The sequence below is a fragment of the Neophocaena asiaeorientalis genome, unplaced genomic scaffold (genome assembly GCF_003031525.2).
Source record: "Neophocaena asiaeorientalis asiaeorientalis breed wild unplaced genomic scaffold, Neophocaena_asiaeorientalis_V1.1 scaffold132, whole genome shotgun sequence".
In the NCBI taxonomy this organism is placed as follows: Eukaryota; Metazoa; Chordata; class Mammalia; order Artiodactyla; family Phocoenidae; genus Neophocaena; species Neophocaena asiaeorientalis.
In genome coordinates this window covers 655044-674856 of record NW_020173393.1, presented here as the reverse complement: position 1 = coordinate 674856, position 19813 = coordinate 655044, and the positions used below count along the sequence as shown (strand labels likewise).

The 19813-nt window shown below is 49.2% G+C and overlaps 1 protein-coding gene and 1 pseudogene across 3 annotated transcripts in view; both read left to right on the top strand.

Moving 5' to 3' along the window:
- The window catches only part of EYA2 (EYA transcriptional coactivator and phosphatase 2), a 176926-nt gene that overhangs the window by 145286 nt on the left and 11827 nt on the right, over positions 1-19813 (top strand). For 2 of the 3 annotated variants that reach the window (XM_024746871.1, XM_024746873.1), the window contains 3 exons: positions 12024-12082; positions 17346-17506; positions 18679-18793. In XM_024746871.1, the coding sequence (XP_024602639.1) occupies positions 12024-12082; positions 17346-17506; positions 18679-18793 (335 nt within the window). The remainder of the gene's footprint in view (positions 1-12023; positions 12083-17345; positions 17507-18678; positions 18794-19813) is intronic. The other variant, XM_024746874.1, reaches the window with a different exon arrangement.
- Positions 13938-16555, top strand: LOC112400820 (40S ribosomal protein SA pseudogene; annotated as a pseudogene).

Genomic DNA, 19813 nt, shown 5'->3' with positions numbered 1-19813 from the left:
CTGCTCAGGCTCCCATAACAAAACGTCACAGACTGTATGGCTTAACACAACAGAAATTAATTTTCTTACCATTCTAGAGGCTAGAAGTCCCAGATTAAGGGGCTGGCAAATGTGGTTTCTGGTGAGAGCTCTCTTCCCGGCTTGTAGAGGCCACCTTCTCACTGTGTCTCCACATGGCCTTTCCTCAGTGTGTGTACAAGGAGAGGGAGAGAGAAAGGGAGAGAAAAAGCATGTGCTAGCCACCTCTGCTGTCTCTTTTTATTAGGACACTAATCCTATCAGATCAGGGCACCACCTTTATGACCTCACGTAACCTTAATTACTTCCTTAGAGGCCCCCTCTCCAAATACAGCCACCTGGGTGTTTGTGCTTCCACATATGAATTTGGGGAGGACACAAACACTCAGTCCATAACACCCATTTTAAAAATGAAGAAACTGAGGCACAGAGAGGTTAAGCGAACAGCCCAAAGTCACACAGTTGGCAGTGGCAGTATTCAGACCCAGGCAGCCTGGCTCCAGGGCCCTTGCACTTATCCACTGTGCCGTGCTGCCTCCCCCAGGAGAACGATTGCCATCTGGCTGAGAGAAAGAAGATTCCCAACAGGAAATCTAGACTCTACAGTGCTGTAGACAGTGGGTTCAAAGGGAAAAGGAGAGCAGGGAGGATTGGTGCAGCCAGGAAGCCTGGAGGAAGATGAGCAAGGTCTGACAGCAAGAGGAGGAGAAATTCCCAGTGTAAACGAAGAAGACAAAGATGAAAAACTCCTCCGTGAATCATGTCATCTTCACATCGTATATGCAAAACAAAAGTCACAAGTAACAGCAACCTAAACCACACTAAACAACTACGGCACCTTCTCTTCCCCCCTGCAAGGGGAACAAAGCAATAAACAAAGGATCTGAATACATTTCTAGAAAGAAGGATGTGGACTGAGGTTGGAGCCGAGTGGGGGGGCACAGGTGAGAATAATAAACCCAATCACAGCGACAGCTGACATGTCCTGAGAGCTCACTGTGTGCCAGGCAGTGCCCGAAGGGCTCACCTGCATGCCTTCATTTAACCTTTCCAACAGTCACAGGAGGTAGATGCTGTTACGTATCCCCATTTCAGAGATGGGAAAACTGAGGCACGGAGAGGTTAACTTGCCCAGGGCTGACACGTATTGAGCTCTTACCCTGTGCCAAGCATCACACGTGCATTTTCTCACTGAAATCTCACAAGTACCATGGAAAGGGAGATTTTTTTTTTTTAATCTCTGTTTTACATATGAAGAGTGAAGCCCAGGGAGGTCATTTTTCAAGGGTCAGAGAGCTAGTAAGAGTAGAATGGAGATCTGATCCCAGGCCAAGCTGACTTCTAGGCTGGGACGTTTATCTTTCACGGAAGATACAATTATTTATTTATTTTTCGCTGCGTTGGGTCTTAGTTGCTGTGCGTGGGCTTTCTCTAGTTGCCCCGAGCGGGGGCTACTCTTCGTTGCAGTGTGCGGGCTTCTCATTGCGGTGGAGCATGGGCTCTAGGCGCGCAGGTGCAGTAGTTGTGGCTTGCGGGCCCTAGAGCACAGCCTCAGTAGTTGTGGCGCACAGGCTTAGTTGCTCTGCGGCATGTGGGATCTTCCCAGACCAGGGATGGAACCCGTGTCCCCTGCATTGGCAGGTGGATTCTTAACCACTGCGCCACCAGGGAAGTCCCAAAGATACAGTTTTGAGATGAACAGTGAATTGGAGAAGTAATACGGGTCCACAGAGTGGATGGAAGAAAAGAGGCCTTCATAAGAAACAAGATCAACCTAAAGGTTTTGACAGAAGGTATCCCTGGCCCGAATCAGGCGTGGCCAGGCTGGAGGGTGGGCTGGAGGGGGAGCGTTTCAAGATGCTGCCAGAGCTTTGGGAAGGATCATGCTGGAGGGACTCAGAAGTGGCTGGAATCTGGGCAGGCCGTGGCTGCCTGCCTGACACCTGGGCCTGATTGCTGAACGTCTGATTTACGGTTCTGCAGGAGCTGTCAGGGAGAATATTTCACCTTGTCAGCGCTGAGCTGCTCTCCAAGACGTCCTGCCCAACTGACCATTAATGCAACACAGGCCACAGCCTGTTTAGTGCTCTTCAGATAAGTTAAACATTTAAACAACACGAGAAAGACAGCCCAGGTTTCCCTCCCAGGGAGCAGGCCCCTCTCTGACTAGTCTAGAGGCAGCATTAAGCACTCTCACTTTTAAAATATACCTGCCTTGAAGGAGAAGGAGTGGGCAGGGAGTCCATCTGGGCTTGGATGAGAGTCATTTTTCTAAAGGAAATTTGTCAACAATTTCCTTTCTGCATTCGTGTCTCCAGGCAGCCAAGGACAAAAAGTAATGGGATCAGACCACAGCAGAGCAGGTTGGGAAAACCCCGGCTGTCACCAGCATAAATCAGAACGGATTTTGATGGGTATTTGTCACCAGGCTTACTGTTCAGAAACAAGCAAGGGTGAGAATACTAAGGATCAAAACCTATGGGGTGCTTAGGGCTTCCCTGGTGGCGCAGTGGTTGAGAGTCCGCCTGCTGATGCAGGGGACACGGGTTCGTGCCCCGGTCCGGGAAGATCCCACATGCCGCGGAGCGGCTGGGCCCGTGAGGCATGGCCACTGAGCCTGCGCGTCCGGAGCCAGTGCTCCGCAACGGTAGAGGTCACAACAGTGAGAGGCCAACGTACCGCAAAAAAAAAAAAAAAAAACTATGGGGCGCAGGCAAAGGCTGATCCAGACAGCCTTAAATTACATTTATTAGAAAACCAGGAAAATTAATAAGAACTGGTCATTGAAAAGATCATTAAGGTAGAAAGCCTTTGGCAAGCATGAACAAGAAAAAAAAGGGAGAAGAAGAGATCAGTAACCAACAACCCGAATGAAAGCGTGGACATCGTCATAGGTTCAGGGGACCTATTTAGTTATGAGAATGCCATGAGCAGTATTGTTCCAATGAACTTGTAAACCTGGATGAAGTTGACCCTTCTCAGAAAGATGTAAATTATCAAAATTAACCCAAGGGGAAATGTTTTAAATAAGTAAACCAGTGACCATGAGAAGTTGAAATCGTAGTTAAAGGTGTACAGCTCTAACAAAGGCAGCAGGTCCAGCTTGTTTTAAACAAGAGTTCCACCAGACATTCAAGGAAAGGATAAATAAATCCAATCCTGCACACACTGCAGAGCAAAGAAAAGGTGGGATGCTGTCTCATGCATTTCAGGAGACTAATTGACCTTGAAACTAAATCTGGACTTTGAGCACACGACAAAAGGATAAATCACTGTCATCGCCGATGAAAGATGGGACGCTCCTGCTATCCACAGATACCTTCACCCAGGCCCTGTGACCCTTTATGTAAGTTCCACTTGGCCCTGTCCGAGCTTCAGTTTCCACACTGGTGAAAGGAGTGGTCTGGACTATAATCGGTCTCATTTATTAGGCCAGCCACGTGCCTCATTACACACCTGCAAGTGGATGCATTACCCATATTTCATAATTTTTTAAAAATCCAGGACTTCCCTGGTGGCACGGTGGTTAAGACTCCACGCTCCCAATGCAGGGGGCCTGGGTTCGATCCCTGGCCAGGGAACTAGATCCCACACGCATGCCGCAACTAAGGAGCCGGCAGGCCACAGCTAAGGAGCCCGCGAGCCACAGCTAAGGAGCCTACCACAACTAAGGAGTCTGCCTGCTGCAACTAAGACCCGGCACAACCAACCAAATAAATATTTTTTTTAAATCCTGGAGACCTTGGTCTGTTGCCCAAGAGGGCCCAGAAGCAATGACACTCCTGCAGCAACTAGCACATCCAGCATCCAGGTCTTGGCTTCAAAACACCGTTTTCCAGTGAAAGGAACCAGGGCTCCTTGGAGAAGTGACTGATTCTAGGGCTGGGACAGAGAAGTTACATGATAAACAAGGAGCATCTTATAGTACCAAAAACTAAAGAAGTGCTCAAAAAAACCCATGATGATGGGGTATGTCAAAGGGACACAAGTGCTGACTGGAAGGGTTCCCAGTGGCCAGAGCTGGAACACTTTGAGTACTAAAACAAATAACATAGTATTCAACCCAAAATATAAAATAAGTACCCATGAGTCCATACTGACACAGATAAATGATTGAATAAATAAGTGGGGGAGAACAGACAAATCTCCCATACAGAAAAATTCAAAATAATTTATGTAGATACTCTGCCCTTTACTGTGAGCTTTGCATAGTTTCTTCCTTCCAAAGAGTGTACTATGGAAAGGTGGGGGGAGAGTAACTTTAAGTAGAGAAGCCTGAGGAACACTACCTGAGCCAGGTGATCAAGGTCAACATCAACAGTGATATAATGTTGATAGTATGTACCCTTGATGTGATGTGATGAGAGCGGCACTTTTACCTCTGTGATCTTCCTCACCAAAACCCATAACTCCAGTCTAACCATGAGAAAAACATCAGACAAATCCCAGTTGAGACATTCTGCAAAATACCTGACGAGTATGCCTTTAAACTGTCACTAAAACCAAGGAAAGTCTGAGAAACTATCACAACCCAGAAGAACCTAAAGAGACAAGATGACAAAATGTAATGTGGTACCCCAGATGGGATCCTGAAAGAGAAAAAAGATGGCAGTAGAAAGACTGAATAAAGAATTGACATCAGTTAATAATAATAATATAGTGATATTTATTAGTTGTGACAGATATACTATTTGAATATAAGATGTTAACAATAAAAGAAACTGGGTGTGGGACTCATAGGAAGACTCTACTGTATTCACAATTTTTCTGTAAATCTAAAACTATTCTAAAATTAAAAGTTTATTACACGGACTTCCCTGGTGGCACAGTGGTTAAGAATCCACCTGCCAGTGCAGGGGACACGGGTTTGATCTCTGGTCCGGGAAGATCCCACATGCCACGGAGCAACTAAGCCCGTGAGCCACAACTGCTGAGCCTGCGCTCTAGAGCCCGCGAGCCACAACTACTGAAGCCCATGCGCCTAGAGCCCGTGCTCCGCAACAAGAGAAGCCCGTGCACCACAATGAAGAGTAGCCCCCGCTCGCTGCAACTAGAGAAAGCCCGCGTGCAGCAGTGAAGACCCGATGCAGCCCCCCCCCCAAAAAAAGTTTATTACAAAAAAAACTGAAGACTCACAGGTGTCTAGTCACTTTCCCAAGATCACACACCTAGGGAACAGTGGGGCTGGCCCTGGAGCCCAGGGATGGGCATTTGAAGGCCAGCTACAACATCAGGGACGTGTGAAACTGAATGTCTCTACCCTAGTTCTCTGCCGCCCCGCTTCCTGAGATGCATTCCCGTGTAGCATCCTGACGTGTCTTTGGAATCTGGACTGAAGGCTGCAATGTCCTGCTTTGCTTCTAAATTGCTTCATTAGTAGAGCTGACCATCCATGAACCTCTTTTGGTGGTGAACTCAATTCAGTTCGGGCCTATGGAATTCAAAACAGTAATACTAGTGATAATTAAGGCAAACGTGTATGTGGCATTTTCTGTGGGCGAGGGACTTTTCAAAATGCTTTACCTGTATTGATTTATTCAATCCTTACAAAACCCTATGTGGGCAGTACCATTCTATAGCTCAGTTACAGACAAGGGAGTTGAGAGTCACGAAGATTAGTACCTTGTCCAAGTCCATTCTGTTGGTAAGCAGAGTCAGAATTTGACCCAGATCCCAGAGTGTGTGCTCTTAACTGCTGTACTCTCTGACCTTGCAAAAAACAGTTTAAATTTAAAAAAAAAAAAAAGCACTACCTTTAGGGTTTCCCAGTTTAGCAGATGAAAGAAGAAATCGGCCATTATATCAGGTCTAGATTAACCCTACAGGCCTCACGAAGTGTGGAAGCACAGAAACATTTGTCCTGACATGGCGTAGAGTTGGGGCAGTTTTTACAAAGGCAGTGACATCAACAAACCTTCGCAGTCTTTTGACAGATGGAAAGAGGAGGGAAAAGCATTCAAAACAGAAGGAACAGTAAATGCAAAGGCCCTGGGGCAAGAGCATGAGGGTTGTTGAAGGACTAGCAGGGGCTGCTGTGTGTGCAGTGCAGTGAGAGAGGGGTGGGAGATGGTGGCGGGAGAGTGATGAGTGGGAGGGTGTGCAGACAAGTGGGGCGCGAGTCATGGTGAGGACTGTGTTTTCACTTGGAGGGAGGTGGGAGCCATTATGGGGTTTTGGGCAGGGGAGGGACAGGATGTGACTTAAGGTTTAGCAGGATCCCTCTGGCTGCTGGATGGAGACTAGGCTGGCAAGATGCGGGGTGGACAGGGTAGAAGCAGGCAGAGTGAGGAGGTGACTGTAATAGTCTGAGTCAGGGCTCAGTTAACTTTTTCTGTAAGGAGCCAGAGAGTACATATTTTAAGCTCTGCGGCGCAGGCTGTCTCTGTCTCAACGACTCAGTTCTCCTGTTGTAGGACAAAATCAGCCCTAGGCAGTATGTAAATGAATGAGCATGGCTGTGTTCCAATAAAACTTTATTTACACAAACAGCGGGCAGGCCAGATTTAGCCCCCAGGTCATAGTTTGCCACCCTCTGGTGTAGGTGGCAGGTAATGATGGCTTGGACCATGGTGGGAGCAGCAGAGGAGCCTCTCTTTTCCGGGGACACAAGAAGTACCTTGAGGACAAGAGTCAGGTTAGTCCCGAAACCTCCCCTCTCTTGACCCAAGCATGCTCTGATGCTGTTCCGGGCCCACGGGAGGCATTTTTATAAGTTAGTCTTAGGATGGATGGATCTTTGCCAGAACAGGCTCTGGAGGCACACAGCCTCCTGGGCTCCTCCTCGCCTTCATTTTATGGCCTCGGAAGTTTTCTGGGGTAACCAAGTACCCAGACTGGGTGACTTAAACAACAGAAACTTCCTGTCCCTGCAGGTCTTGAGACCAGAAGTTCAAGATCAAGATGTCGGCAGGGGTGGCTCCTTCTGAAGGCTCTGAGGGAGAATCTGCTCCTTGCCCCTCTCTCCTGCCTTCTCCGAGACATTCCTTGGCTTGTAGACCTATCACCCCACCTCTGCCCTCACGGTCACGTGATGTTCTCCCTGTGTGCATATCTGTCTCTGTGTCCAGATTTCCCTTTTGTATCAGGACATCAGTCATACTGGATTAGGACCCACCCTCACGACCCCATCTTCACTTGATCATCAGTGAAGACCCTCTTTCCAAATAAGGTCACATTCCCAGGTACTGGGGTTAGGACTGCAACATCTTTTGAGGGGACACGATTCAGCTCATAACAGACCTGTTCCTGTATTTCTCTCACCTCATCTTCTCCTGTGTAAGATGAATGACAGTGGTATCCCCGTTAATCTATGTGAAATGCTGAGCACACACCCCGGCATATTGGGAGCCAGTCAGAGGCTATATATCGCTGGCCTCTGTCCTCCAGTGTTAGATCCTGCTTTCTCCTCTCCTCCCCAGGGAGATACTTTATTTTTCAAAAGCGATATATGTCCATATTCTCCTTGTAAAGGAAGGAAGGAGGGAAGGAAGGAAACAGGGAGGGAGAAAGGAAGGAAAGGAAAGAAAGCATTTCAGAAAGGTTAAAGCCTCCTTTGACCACTAACGCAACGCCAGTGCCTTCCCAGATGGAATTACTGTTCCCAGTCGGACGTGTGAGCATCCAGATCTTTCTATTTCCATTTATGTATATGGGTACATTTATATATATCACCTTGTTTTTAATTGGTTTTTATAAATATCGACATGTGTGATACTGGACGTCTGCTGCTTTTTGCACTGTAGGATGTCTTGGAAACATTTCCATGTGCTAACATAACTATCTCCCTCTTTCTTCTGAGCTGCTGGGTAGGAATCCCCTGAATGGATATACCACAGTTCGTTCCACCATGATCCAATCGAGGGAACTGCAGGGGTTTCCAGTTTCTCACTGGGATGCTGGACATCCTTGCACGAGACTCTTTGCAGTTGTTTCTCTGGGTCAGAAAGTGTCAATTCCTCAGCCCCACTGCACCTCACCAATGCCAAGGCCACAGGAACCCATCCTCTGTCTTGGGCGGGTAGTCCCGCTCAGACACACACCCCCCATGATAGTCACGCTCTGACTCCAGAGAGGCCAGAAGCACCCTGGGCCGTGAGAGGCTGGCATCCTTTGAGAGGCCTGCCCCCCGTGCAGCACAGTTGAGGGGCACATGATCCTCTTCCCCCAGGGCCCAGCCCCATCTTCGTGTCCTCCGCTTTGTCCCACTCCCCTCAGTGCTGGCTCAGCGGGTAACTCAATCCAGGTCAGCTGGTGGAGTATGAGGTAGTGTCTAGCTGAGCGTCATGGTATTTTATTAAGCCCGAAATGTGATCGCTACTGTTGTCACACTTTAGCACCCCCGACAATCCCCTCGCAAATGAGAAAAACAGAGCCTCCCCACATACCTTTCCCCTGATATCAGGGAAAGCACAGGGAACCCTGCCCAGAGGCCTGAGCCCTGGTGACCCCCCAGAGCAGCTTTCAAGCTTGAGGGGAGGCCTGGGGACCACGGGGAGGTGTTTTTCCAATTTCAGGCAAAGCAATGGACTGGGGGGAAATCTGCTATTAATTTTTCCTCGGTGCCTGGGTCTCCAAAGTCAGCACTGGCTTTTAAATACAGTTTTCATTAACCTGTTAGGATTGCTGGCCCTGGGATCCTTCCATGTATATGAGATCACTCTGGATCAGAGGTTTCAAACTAGGATGCCCACAGGGGCCAAGTAAGCAGGTAAGGTAAAGTGAGGAAAACCCAGTAGAGGCTGCAGAGGGGCCTCAAGGCTAAGGATTCTCAGGATAGACGAATGCAAGCCCTGCGTCGCCAGAGCGTGTAAATTCTCAAAGTAGCTGAAAATCTAGAGACAGAGAGAGAGGGAGAACAAGAAGAGCGAGAAGGGACGGAGGAAAGGGGGGAGAGAGCGAGACGGCTCTTGTTCCAAAAAGTTTTAATGTTTTAAGCACATTTGGGGCTAAATGAGATATGTCTCCAGGCCAGCTTGCAAGCTCTTCCTTAATTGAACCTATCAACACAGCAGAGAAATTGTCAACCTCGTTTCTTTATCCCTCCAGAGCTGCACTGTCCCATAGAATGTTCTACGATGATGGAAAACGTGCACCATCCAGTATGGTAGCCATTGGCTCCATTTGGCTCTCGAGCACTTGAACTAGGCCTAAGGAACGGAATTTTCTATTCTGTTTAATTTTAATTGAATCTAACGATAAAGAACCACACGCGGCTAACCTCTACTGTATTAGATAATGTGACTATCGGCTCTTCCAGTTGGGGCGTCCCATCGTGCTCAGCTATTTAGGAAAGGACACACCCTCTCAGGGAGGGGGATCAATTATACCACCAAGACATCAGAATCCTGGGTGCATGGAAAGAAAGGAAATACGGAACACAGCAGGAAAGCTTTAGGTGTAAACCAGATGTCCTCTCACTCAAGGATGGTCACTCAGGGCCCCCCACCTAGTTTTTTTCCAGTGCTATCCAAAGAGTTTCTCAGTTGGGGTCACCACTGAGCATCTGCCATGTTCTTTGCCCTCTGCTCTGGCTACCATTTGCCCATGGCTGACCCCTAGGAAGCCTCTGGGTAGACCTCCCTGCTGTCAGACCTGTCAGAGCACACCGTTGCCCACGCCTGGGCGCTGTGCCAGGCCCACAGACACGTGAGGTGCCGTGTAGCAGGACCCTGAGTCCTACTTCGTCACTGCCACAGAGCTGTGGGCAAAGTGTGCCAGGGACTCTGGAAACAAACCTCTTTCCAATCCAGAGGATCCAGCAAACCGCCTTCCAGTCCAGAGCTCATTCAGGGGGGCCAGAGAGGGATCAGCAGCCACACCACCCCTTCTTCCAGGTTCCAACCTTGATACCCACAGAGCAGCCCAGGCTGCCCCAGATGCCACTGTCCCCACCTGCTCTACCCCCGCATCTCCATAACAACTAAGTTATCCCTGTATATCTTTAAAAAGTGATGGAGGGAAGGTGGTCCCATCATCCCCCAGCAAAACTCTTGTTCTCAGAGATAAACTCAAGCCTCTTCCTTGTGTAAAAAGAGATCTGCTCAAAATGTTGACAACACCATTTTTTCCCCCAGCTTCTCTCCTCCCATCAAGGGCCCAGAGATGTTACAAGCAGTTTTTCTCTCAGAGGCCAAGCTCAAAGTTCCACGTGCATCTCCCTCTCTCTAGCAGTCTCTGCCCCCTGAAATTGTCTTGCAAACCAAAATGTGGATGTTGACAAATCTTAACACAATAATCAAAACTAACATTTATGTAGCCAGACCCTTCTCCTCTCGTCAACCTTGTGAAGCAGGTTCTGTTATTATCTCCATTTGCCAAACTGATCTCTGAGGTTTGGGGTGGTTAAGTCACTTGCTCAAGTGGTTGGATCCAGGATCCAAGCCCAGGTGATCCAATTCCAGAGCCTGAGCTCTAACCAGTACCGTCGGGGGGCAGACACAGCGTGCTCACGATTTTTGCCTTATGGACCGATCATCTGAATGGACCTTCTGGTGGAGGCAGAGTTCACAGGCTTCCTTGGGAGCTGTTGCATCACTTGCCTCTTGGTTGCAAAATGACAGAAATCCATCTCCACTCACTTAAATGGAAAAGTCCATGTATTTGTCTCCTCCGGCTGCTGTACCAAATTACCACACACTTGGTGGCTTAAAACAACACAGTTCTGGAGATCAGTGTCCAAAATCAATTTCACTGGGCTGAAGATGTTGGCAGAGCTGGTTTCTTCTGGAGGCTTTGAAGGGAGAATATGTTTCTTCGCCATTCTTGGCTTCTGGTGGCCGCCTGTATTTCTTGGCTTGCGGCCTCCGCCTTCATTTTCAAAGCACCTCACTCCAGTTCCCTTCTCCTCTCTGTCGTCAAATACCCCTCTGCCTCTTACTTACAAGGACCCTTGTAATTACATTTGGGGTCCACCTGGAAAATCCAGGATAATCTCCCCATCTCAAGATCTTTTAACTTAATCACATCTGCAAAGTTCCTTTTTCTGTATACGTTTCCTGAGATTAGGACAGGGCTGTTTTGCGGGGCTATCATTCAGCCTGCCATGGTAATCAGGGTGGCCTTGTCTCAGTTGTGGCTGGATCCAGAGGAGCAAACAGTGTGATCTGATCAGGGCCTCCTCCCTCTCTCCAACTCCCAGACCTACTTTCCTCTAACAGCCCCAGGCTTCATCTCACCATCCAGCAGCCTTAGGGAAAGGAGAGCTCCTCTTTCCCAAAAGTCCCAGGGCTGGTTCTCATTGGTCCAGCTGAGGCCACACACTCATCTCTGAAGTCATCACTGTGGCCAGAGGGACCCTGGGTCTCTCTGATTGGTTGAACCTGGGTCATGTGCCCACCTACATCATCCCTTCCCCTCTGTCTTAACTCCCATGTGTTACGGTATTTCTCCAAAGAGAACTGAGAGATGTATGGGTGGTGGAAAGCAGCATGTTATTGGAGTCCATTGAATGGCGAACCCTTGGAATGGTGCCTGGCACGTAGTAATGCTTGATAAATGATGGTCACAGATCATGGGACACAGAGGGGGACTTGGGCAGGGGGTACCTCCTGAAGCTAATGCTTGAAGAATCCAAGGTTCACTAAGGAGATGAAAGCAGAAGAGCATTCCAAGCAGAGGAAACACTTTGAATAGTGAAAGGCTTCCACTGTATGGCCATGGTAACCATAGGTCCTAGTGTACCTGGGGGCAGAGGGAGATAGGTCCTGTTTTGTGCCTGTCCTCCTAATATAACGTTGATAGCAGCCCCGTTTACATTGCAAAATTATCTGGGTTTGCGTGATAAATTATACGGTCACCACCACCCCTTATAGCCAAAGGCAAAAGAGGATGAGACTTAGCCCAAGGTCACCTGACCTTCAGTGGCAAAGTTTGGACTAGAATTCAGGACTCTGACTCCCAGTTCAGTGCTCCTTCACCCCTCAGCTTATGAAACCAACTCTTAAAGGCTGCGTCAGCTTCACCAGTCACATTTCTCCCTTTTTCTCTTCTTGCCAAATTCTCTACAGGACTGTGACCAGATCCACGTGGACGATGTCTCATCCGATGACAATGGGCAAGATTTAAGGTAGGAATTTGGGGAGTCAATCAAAAATGCCCCTTTTGATTGGTTATCAAGCTTGCCTTTCACTAGGAAGCAGAGAGGAGGGACGGGCTAGTTATCAGGGCAAGGTGGCCTGCCCTCAGCCCGAGCTGGGACCGGTGTTTCTCTGAACTCCAAAATCACAACCCTGGGCTTCCCTGGTGGCGCAGTGGTTGAGAGTCCGCCTGCCGATGCAGGGGACACGGGTTCGTGCCCCGGTCCGGGGGGATCCCGTGTGCCGCGGAGCGGCTGGGCCCATGAGCCGTGGCCGCTGAGCCTAAGGCGGGGGGGGGGGGCCCGCGACCAAAAAAAAAAAAAAAAAAAAACACAACCCTGCCCCCCACCCTGCAGCCTGCTCTGCATCATCCCGAATCACTGAGGCTGAGCTTCCTGCGGATCCTCTGTGACTCTGCTTATGTTTCTCTCTCTGTGGGTTTTTCCCTGCTTTACTAAAGTAATGCATGCACATTGTAAAAAATATTACACACCACCTCTGATCTTGTCTCCCAGAATCACCACCATGAAGAGTCCGGTAAACCTTTTATCAAGGTTTGACTGCACTCACTAACATACATACGTTATTTAATGTAAAACTGATATAGTCGACACTCAAAAAAATATTTCTTGAGTGAGTAAGTGGTATGTCTGATTTCTAGGGGAAAACACTCCTAGGACATGAATTCCAGAAATAAGGTACCCAGCTGCTCAAAGTGAGACAGCTTTCAGAAGAATGTGGCTGGAATGTTCCAAGCCTGCCCATTATAAAAACGGAACCCTAGTTATTAAGCTGTGCTTATCAAAATTATCACTATTCAACGCTTCTAGGCCCATCAAAAATATTATGAGACCAAATAACGTTTTGCCTATGAGCCATTCGTGGTAACTTAATGTTTGCTGCCTAGGTGTGTCATCCAACTTACTCAAAAAAAAGAAATCAACGTTTCTGTTCCTGAGCCCTGCAAGTCTTTTCAAAGCCCAGCACAGTTAGAAGTGATAGCTGGGCATCGCCTGCTTCATTTTAATTAGCCATTCAGAAAATCCCTTCTGCAGTCAGGCCTGGCAAGGAGCACGGCTCCACTGCCAGCCAGGACTGCTTAATTTGTGGAGTAAATAAACCCCAGGTCAAGGCTAATTGTGTCCTTTTCATGAAGTCATCCCAGGGAACCACTCTCCCTTTCAAGGCAGTGAGTAGCCAGTGTTCTGTTTTTATTGTTTCCCCTGTAGTTGGCTGGCTTGGAATTTAGAGCTATGTCCCTCTGAACCCTGATTCATGCTGAGTTGTTTGGTACCTCATTTCAAGAATCCACAATCCAAGGGTGTTTTTTTCCCACTAGAAGCCAAATTCCCCATTTGTTCATTCAAGAAATATCTATTAAGCACCTACTGTGTGCTAGGCAACAACTATCAAATGCCCCTTGTTTTGGTTTGTTTTGTTTTCAGTTAACAGTAAAAACCAACAGTGGTAACGCCCTGACTTTGCACCATGCCCTGTTCCAGTTGCTCTATGTGACTTAACTCACTGCATCTTCACAGTTACCCTAGGAAATAGTTGCTCTTATCATCATCATTGTTTTACACTTGGGGAATGGGAGGCACAGAGAGGTTCAGTAACCTGCCCAACCTCACACAGCTGGTAAATGGGTGAGGCAGGATTCACGGACACCCTTCCCTGCCCTCTACCTCTTAGCAGAACATCCAGGCATCTCCCCACGTATCCGGAGTTTACAGAGTCAGTGTTCTTTTTCAAGAATAAATTCTCTAGCCTTTCTGCACTACTCAGGGAGGGGTCCATAAGGCATTGTTCTAGATTCCCATCATTACTTAAAGGGAAATTTCCACAATGGCCGGAGTCCTTGATGTCCTACAAGTGAAAAAGGACGATGTCCTCAAATTCTTTGCAGCAGGAACCCAGTTAGGAGACACCAGCCTTGACTTCCAAATGGATCGGTCCATCTGCAGAAGGAAAAGTGATAGCATCTACATCATAAGTCTGAAGAGAACAGGGGAGAAGCTTCTGCCGGCAGCTTGTGCCATGGTTGCCACTGAAAACCCAGCCAATGTCAGTGTCACGTCCTCCAGAAGACTGACCGGTGAGCTGTGCTGAAGTTTGTCGCTGCCGCCGGAGCTACTCCTATTTCTGGCTGTTTCACTCCTGGAAACTTCACTTACCAGATCCAGGCAGCCTTCCAGGCGCCACGACTTCTGGTGGTTACCGATTCCAGCGCTGACCACCAGCCTCTCCCAGAGGCTCTTGTGTTAACCTGCCTACCGTTGCTGTGTGTAGCAGACTGTCCTCTGTGCCGTCCCTACAACAACAAGGGAGCTTCCCCAGCGGGTCTGACACGGTGGATGCTGGCCTGGGATGTCCTGCGCATGAGTGGTACCATCTCCCGTGAGCACCTGGGGAGGTCATGCCTGATCTCTGCTTCTACGGGGATCCAGAAGAGGCTGAAAAGGAAGAGCAGGCCGCTGCTGAAAAGGCTGTAACCCTGGAGCAACGTCGGGGTGAATGGATGCTCCAGCTCCCAAGTTCACTGCCACTCAACCCGAGGTCGCAGACCAGTCTGAAGGCTCACAGATGCCCTCTGTGCCTGGCCGGTGGCTCCCTACTGAAGACTGCGGAGTTCAGGCCACTGGTTGGGGAGGCACAACCACTGAGTGGTCCGAAGCTGTTCTTCCAAAGACTCTTAAACAGAAAATGGAAATGAGGTTGATGGAAAATAAAATGCCTTTAAAAAAGAAAAAGCAGAAGACATTCTCTAGCAAGATGGGAACCTTGACAGTACAGAGGAAGGAACACGTGTCAATTTAAAGTGTGGCTTCTGGAAATGAGGGGCCGTGATGGGATAAAGTCACATAGCCCCTTTCTCGTCAGGATAAGAACGTGCTAGAAAAGTGCCCAGCACAGTGAGTAATCCTTGCTAAATGGCTCTCTGCCCCTACGATTAGATGTTGTCTGCTCCCTTTTACTAGTTGGGGATATTTTATTCCTCTTTAGCCCCTGGTCACCGCCACCCAAGGGAGGGACTGAGAAGAAAGCAGCAGCAACATGTCTGTGTAATAAACCCACTGGCATCTTTCGTGGGAAAGAGGAGGTTATCATTGCAAACAAGTTATTAGAACAATCATATCTTATTCTCCATGTATCTTTTTAATTGTTTTTTAATAACCTCAAGATCTCAGAAGTTATGGTGTCAAATACCACGATGTCAAGCTAGTGGTCAAACAAGTTAATTACACACAACCTATATTTTTATTTTATTGTATTATATATATATATATATATATATATATATATATATATTTTGGCCATGCCACGAGGCACGCGGGTTCTTAGTTCCCCAACCAGGGATTGAACCCTTGCCCTCGGCAGTGAAAGCGCAGAGTCCTAACCACTGGACCGCCAGGGAAGTCCCCAACTTTTAAACTTGAGTAATTCAGTAAAGAGCAGAGAAGAAACTACGATCATCCCTGTTCCCACCATCTCCAACTCACCACTTTCTGACATTATGAGTTACTTGCTTCCAATTTTATACACACGCACACTCACATAAATGTCTGTGAAAAACGACCCAGGTGGATGTGTGTGTGTGTTTATGGACATAAGGGCAAAAATTTGAAGACATCTAAAGAACTTCTGTCAGCCTGTTGGTATCTCTCTGTGACTGTCTACCCAGCCTGCTCTGGGGGGAATGCCAGAGTCTACATTTGAGGCCTTTGGGATTAAGTCACCTGGGTCAGTGCCCTCCTGGCCCACCTGCCCCAGTGGAGCCCACGTGGTGAAATCGTCTGTTGAGTTTGAGGCATCACTCAAGGCGTTTCTGTGGATCCTGCAGGGGTTTTGTTGTCACCAGTTCGATATTCAGGCTGTCAGGCTGAGCCCCAGGCACAGAATGGTGCGGGACAGCACATGGGCATCAGGACATAACGTGGCCCGCAGGGAGAATGACCCAGCGCTTCACACTTTCCAAATTCCCTTTTATCTGCTGCAGCAGTGGCGTTAAACCGGGATACCTAAGATACAATTTCCTAGTGTTGTTTCATCCCTAGCGCATCATATCTTTTTAAAAAATACAGTATCTTTCTCCACCCTTAAACTCATCACAGAAAATCCAGAAACAGTAAAATAACGCAAAGAGGAAAAAAAGTCAGCTGAACCCACCCCCCAAGAGGCTGTGGTATACCACGCTGACCTGCTCCCCCCAGGCTTCTTCTGTTCGAAGAGACTTTCACTTTTGAAGTTTTTGGTCCACACATCCCTTGTCACGCTCTGGTTTTGCCTTGCAACGGCCTGTGGTTTTGCAAACCTGTACCAAGCTTCCAGTGGAGGGAAAGAAAATGGTGTTCCGTGGAGAGCTAGGGCTTTCGTTCTCACGCTCTAGCTGCTGTAGGTGGTCGATCGCCCACGCTTTCCCCTTCTGGTTCCCAGCTGCCGCTTCTGTCATTAACCTCACATGACACTCTGACTCGTCCCCAGACCACGCTTCATGCTGATGGACGGTTATGTCTGCAAAGCACCAGGAATCTACTCTGCTTAATTTAACAGATAAAAAAATTACCATATAGGGAATTTCTTTTCTTTTTTTTTTTTTTTTTTGCTGGCCACACCCTGCGGCATGCAGGATCTTATTTCTCGGACCAGGGATTGAACCCATGCCCCCTGCATTGGGAGCGCAGAGTCTTAACCACTGGACTGCCAGGGGAGTCCCCAACATAGGGAATGTCTGTAGAAAGATACAGAGATGCTCACAGAATAGGAGGAAAAGGTCAGCAGTCAGGGCTTATGGGGCATGTGAAGCAGAGCAGGTGTGGGGATCAGAGTGGCAGAAACTAACTGGCATTTCTTCTGGACGCTTCTCTCTGGATGAACCAAGGCCAACCATTTTTTGGAGTTGCCTTCTAGCTTCAGACTCTGAAGGGGGAGAGAGGGAGGCTTTCCCCAGCTTGGCCACTGCATGCAGGGGACAGAATGGCTGCCCCCCCAAAATATAGATGCTCTTTGATACCAAAAGAAAGGAGAATGGATGCTGACTAGGCAAGAGCAAAGGATGCCACCATTGTTTGGGAAGTTAATAAAAACCATGATCCTGCTTCCCCCAGAATGCACATACCCACGGCACCCTCGAACATTCAGGGACATCGTGGGTGCCCCAGACCCCACCCCGTGGGTCTCCTGGTGAAGAGCTCCCACCTCCCCGACATTAACACTGTCTCTTCTCCCACCCCCTGCCCTCTCCCGTCTCCCCAGCACCTACAACTTCTCTGCTGATGGCTTCCACAGTTCGGCCCCGGGGGCCAACTTGTGCCTGGGCTCTGGCGTGCACGGCGGCGTGGACTGGATGAGGAAGCTGGCCTTCCGCTACCGGCGAGTGAAGGAGATGTACAACACCTACAAGAACAACGTCGGCGGTGAGTGGGTCGGGGAGAGGGTCGTCCACAGCGGTCAGAGGGTCTGCCTGTGCTCCGGGCGCAACCCCTGGACCAAGGGAAATTCATCAATGATGGATGCTGTCACTTGCATCCCACCTGCCCTGTGCCAGGTACCGCTCCAAGAGGCTTATTATAAGTCCTAGCTCACTCAGCGTCACCCTTGTGACGCCCTCTGGAAGAGGGCACTAAGATTTCCTTATCCTCACTTTAGGGGGGCAGGGCGGGGCTGGGAAGCTGAGAACGGGATGGAGCATCTTGCCCATGATTGCGCCCCCCAGCCCCGCCGTGGTTCTCCACGTGTGGTCCTGGGACCAGCAGCATCACCTGGGGACTCGCTGGAAATGCAGATTCTCTGGCCCCACCTCAGACCTGTCGCACCTGAAGCTCTGAGGTGGGCCCGGCGCTCTGTGGCTTAACTTGCCCTCCAGGTGCTTCTGAGGCTCACTGGAATTCGAGGGCCACCGGCTTCAGCCGTCACTACTCAGACGGGAGCGGCCACGTGAGCATAACCTGGGAGCTTGTTAGAAGTGTAGACGCTCAGGCCCCTCCCCAGGTGACTGAGCCAGACCTGCGTTTTTAACAAGATCCCCGGGCGGTTTGTGGAAACACCGTTTCTCAGACTTGGCTCATATCGGAACCCCTTGAGGAGTTTCCAGTTCCTGGCCTGGCCGCTGCTTGGCATCAGGACCCACAGAGCTCCCTGGTGACTCTACTGTGTAGGCAAGGTGAAAGCCACCAGCTTCGGTGGCAGGAGAGCACTGGCTGCCACACTGAACGGAAGCCTGGAGGGGCTGAAGGCAGGGTTGGCTCCGCAGTGACCAGGCCCGCGATCGCTGTTTCTGGAATTCTCTAGGCCGCTGGCTCTTAACAGGTGATGCCGCCTCCTCCCCACCCAGGAGGCATCTGGGGATGTTTCTCATTATCACAAGGTCTCTAACCAGCTCCTGGCCGGTCAAGGGAAGAGGTTTGAGTAGGCAGCTACTCGACTCCATTGACTGATCCAGTCAATCTCAAAATAAAATTAAGGTCACTGGATTGAAGTTGACCTTGGGTGTCATCTGATCTGAAACCTAGACTCACCTTCCCTAACCCTACTCCCCCCAGCCCTTTGAAATGACAGCAACGATGACTTTTATTTGCCTTGTCCATAGGCTTGATAGGAGCTCCCAAAAGAGAGACATGGCTACAGCTCAGAGCCGAGCTGGAAGCTCTGACGGACCTCTGGCTGACCCACTCCCTGAAGGCACTAAACCTCATCAATTCCCGGTAGGTGGGAGCCCCCGTTTTCCTTTGCGCCACTGAACTTTCTCCCATTCAAGGGTGGTAGCCCCTCCATTTCCACACTTGGGAGAATTGGACCCCCAAATTCTCCCCTGCACACCTTCCAGACATTTGATAAAGCTGGGGGTGTACAAGGCCCCATGGACACCTTGTCCCTCAGATGTGCAGGTAGTTGCAGAGACTGATCGGGGGCCCGCAGAGCTAAAGACCTTTGTACGTAGGTCTGTCGTCCCAACCGCTCTTGCCCACATCACCCTGTGAAAACCATTTTATAGGATCACACAGATCATCTGGCGGGCTCTTAGTGAGGTCAGGAGGGCCCAGTTTCATTCTAGACCTCCCACTAAATTGCCTCTTGCTCTTAAATAAGATCACCTGGGCCAGAGAACAAATTACTCCCCTGCAGCATCAGGATTCTTGTGACCCAACAGATGAATGGTCACAAAATGGCAGCTCATGAACTGAATCCATCCTGCTGATGTGTTTTGTTTGATACACACTTTATCCCAAAGAAAGACTGGGAAAGTTAATCCATAGCTGCAGGTTTCGAGGATCTTGGAAAACGTCAGAACTGGCATGTGCTCTGCAGTTTACCCCAGTCCTCACCTCTCCCTGTTGTCCTACACTTCCATGTCACGCATGCACATTGCCAATAGGTCCCTGCAGCTACTTTAGTGTGTGGCCCTTGCAGTAAATTAAAAAAAATATTTTTGGCTGCGTTGGGTCTCCGTTGCTGTGCACTGGCTTTCTCTAATTGTGGTGAGCGGGGGCCACTCTTTGACGTGGTGTGCGGGCTTCTTGTTGTGATGGCTTCTCTTGTTGCAGAGCACAGGCTCGGTAGTTGTGGCGCATGGGCTTAGTTGCTCCGTGGCATGTGGGATCCTCCTGGACCAGGGCTCGAACCCATGGCCCCTGCATTGGCAGGCGGATTCTTAACCACTGAGCCATCAGGGAAGCCCAACATTTTTTTTTTAAGTTTTTATTGAATTTGTTACAATATTGCTT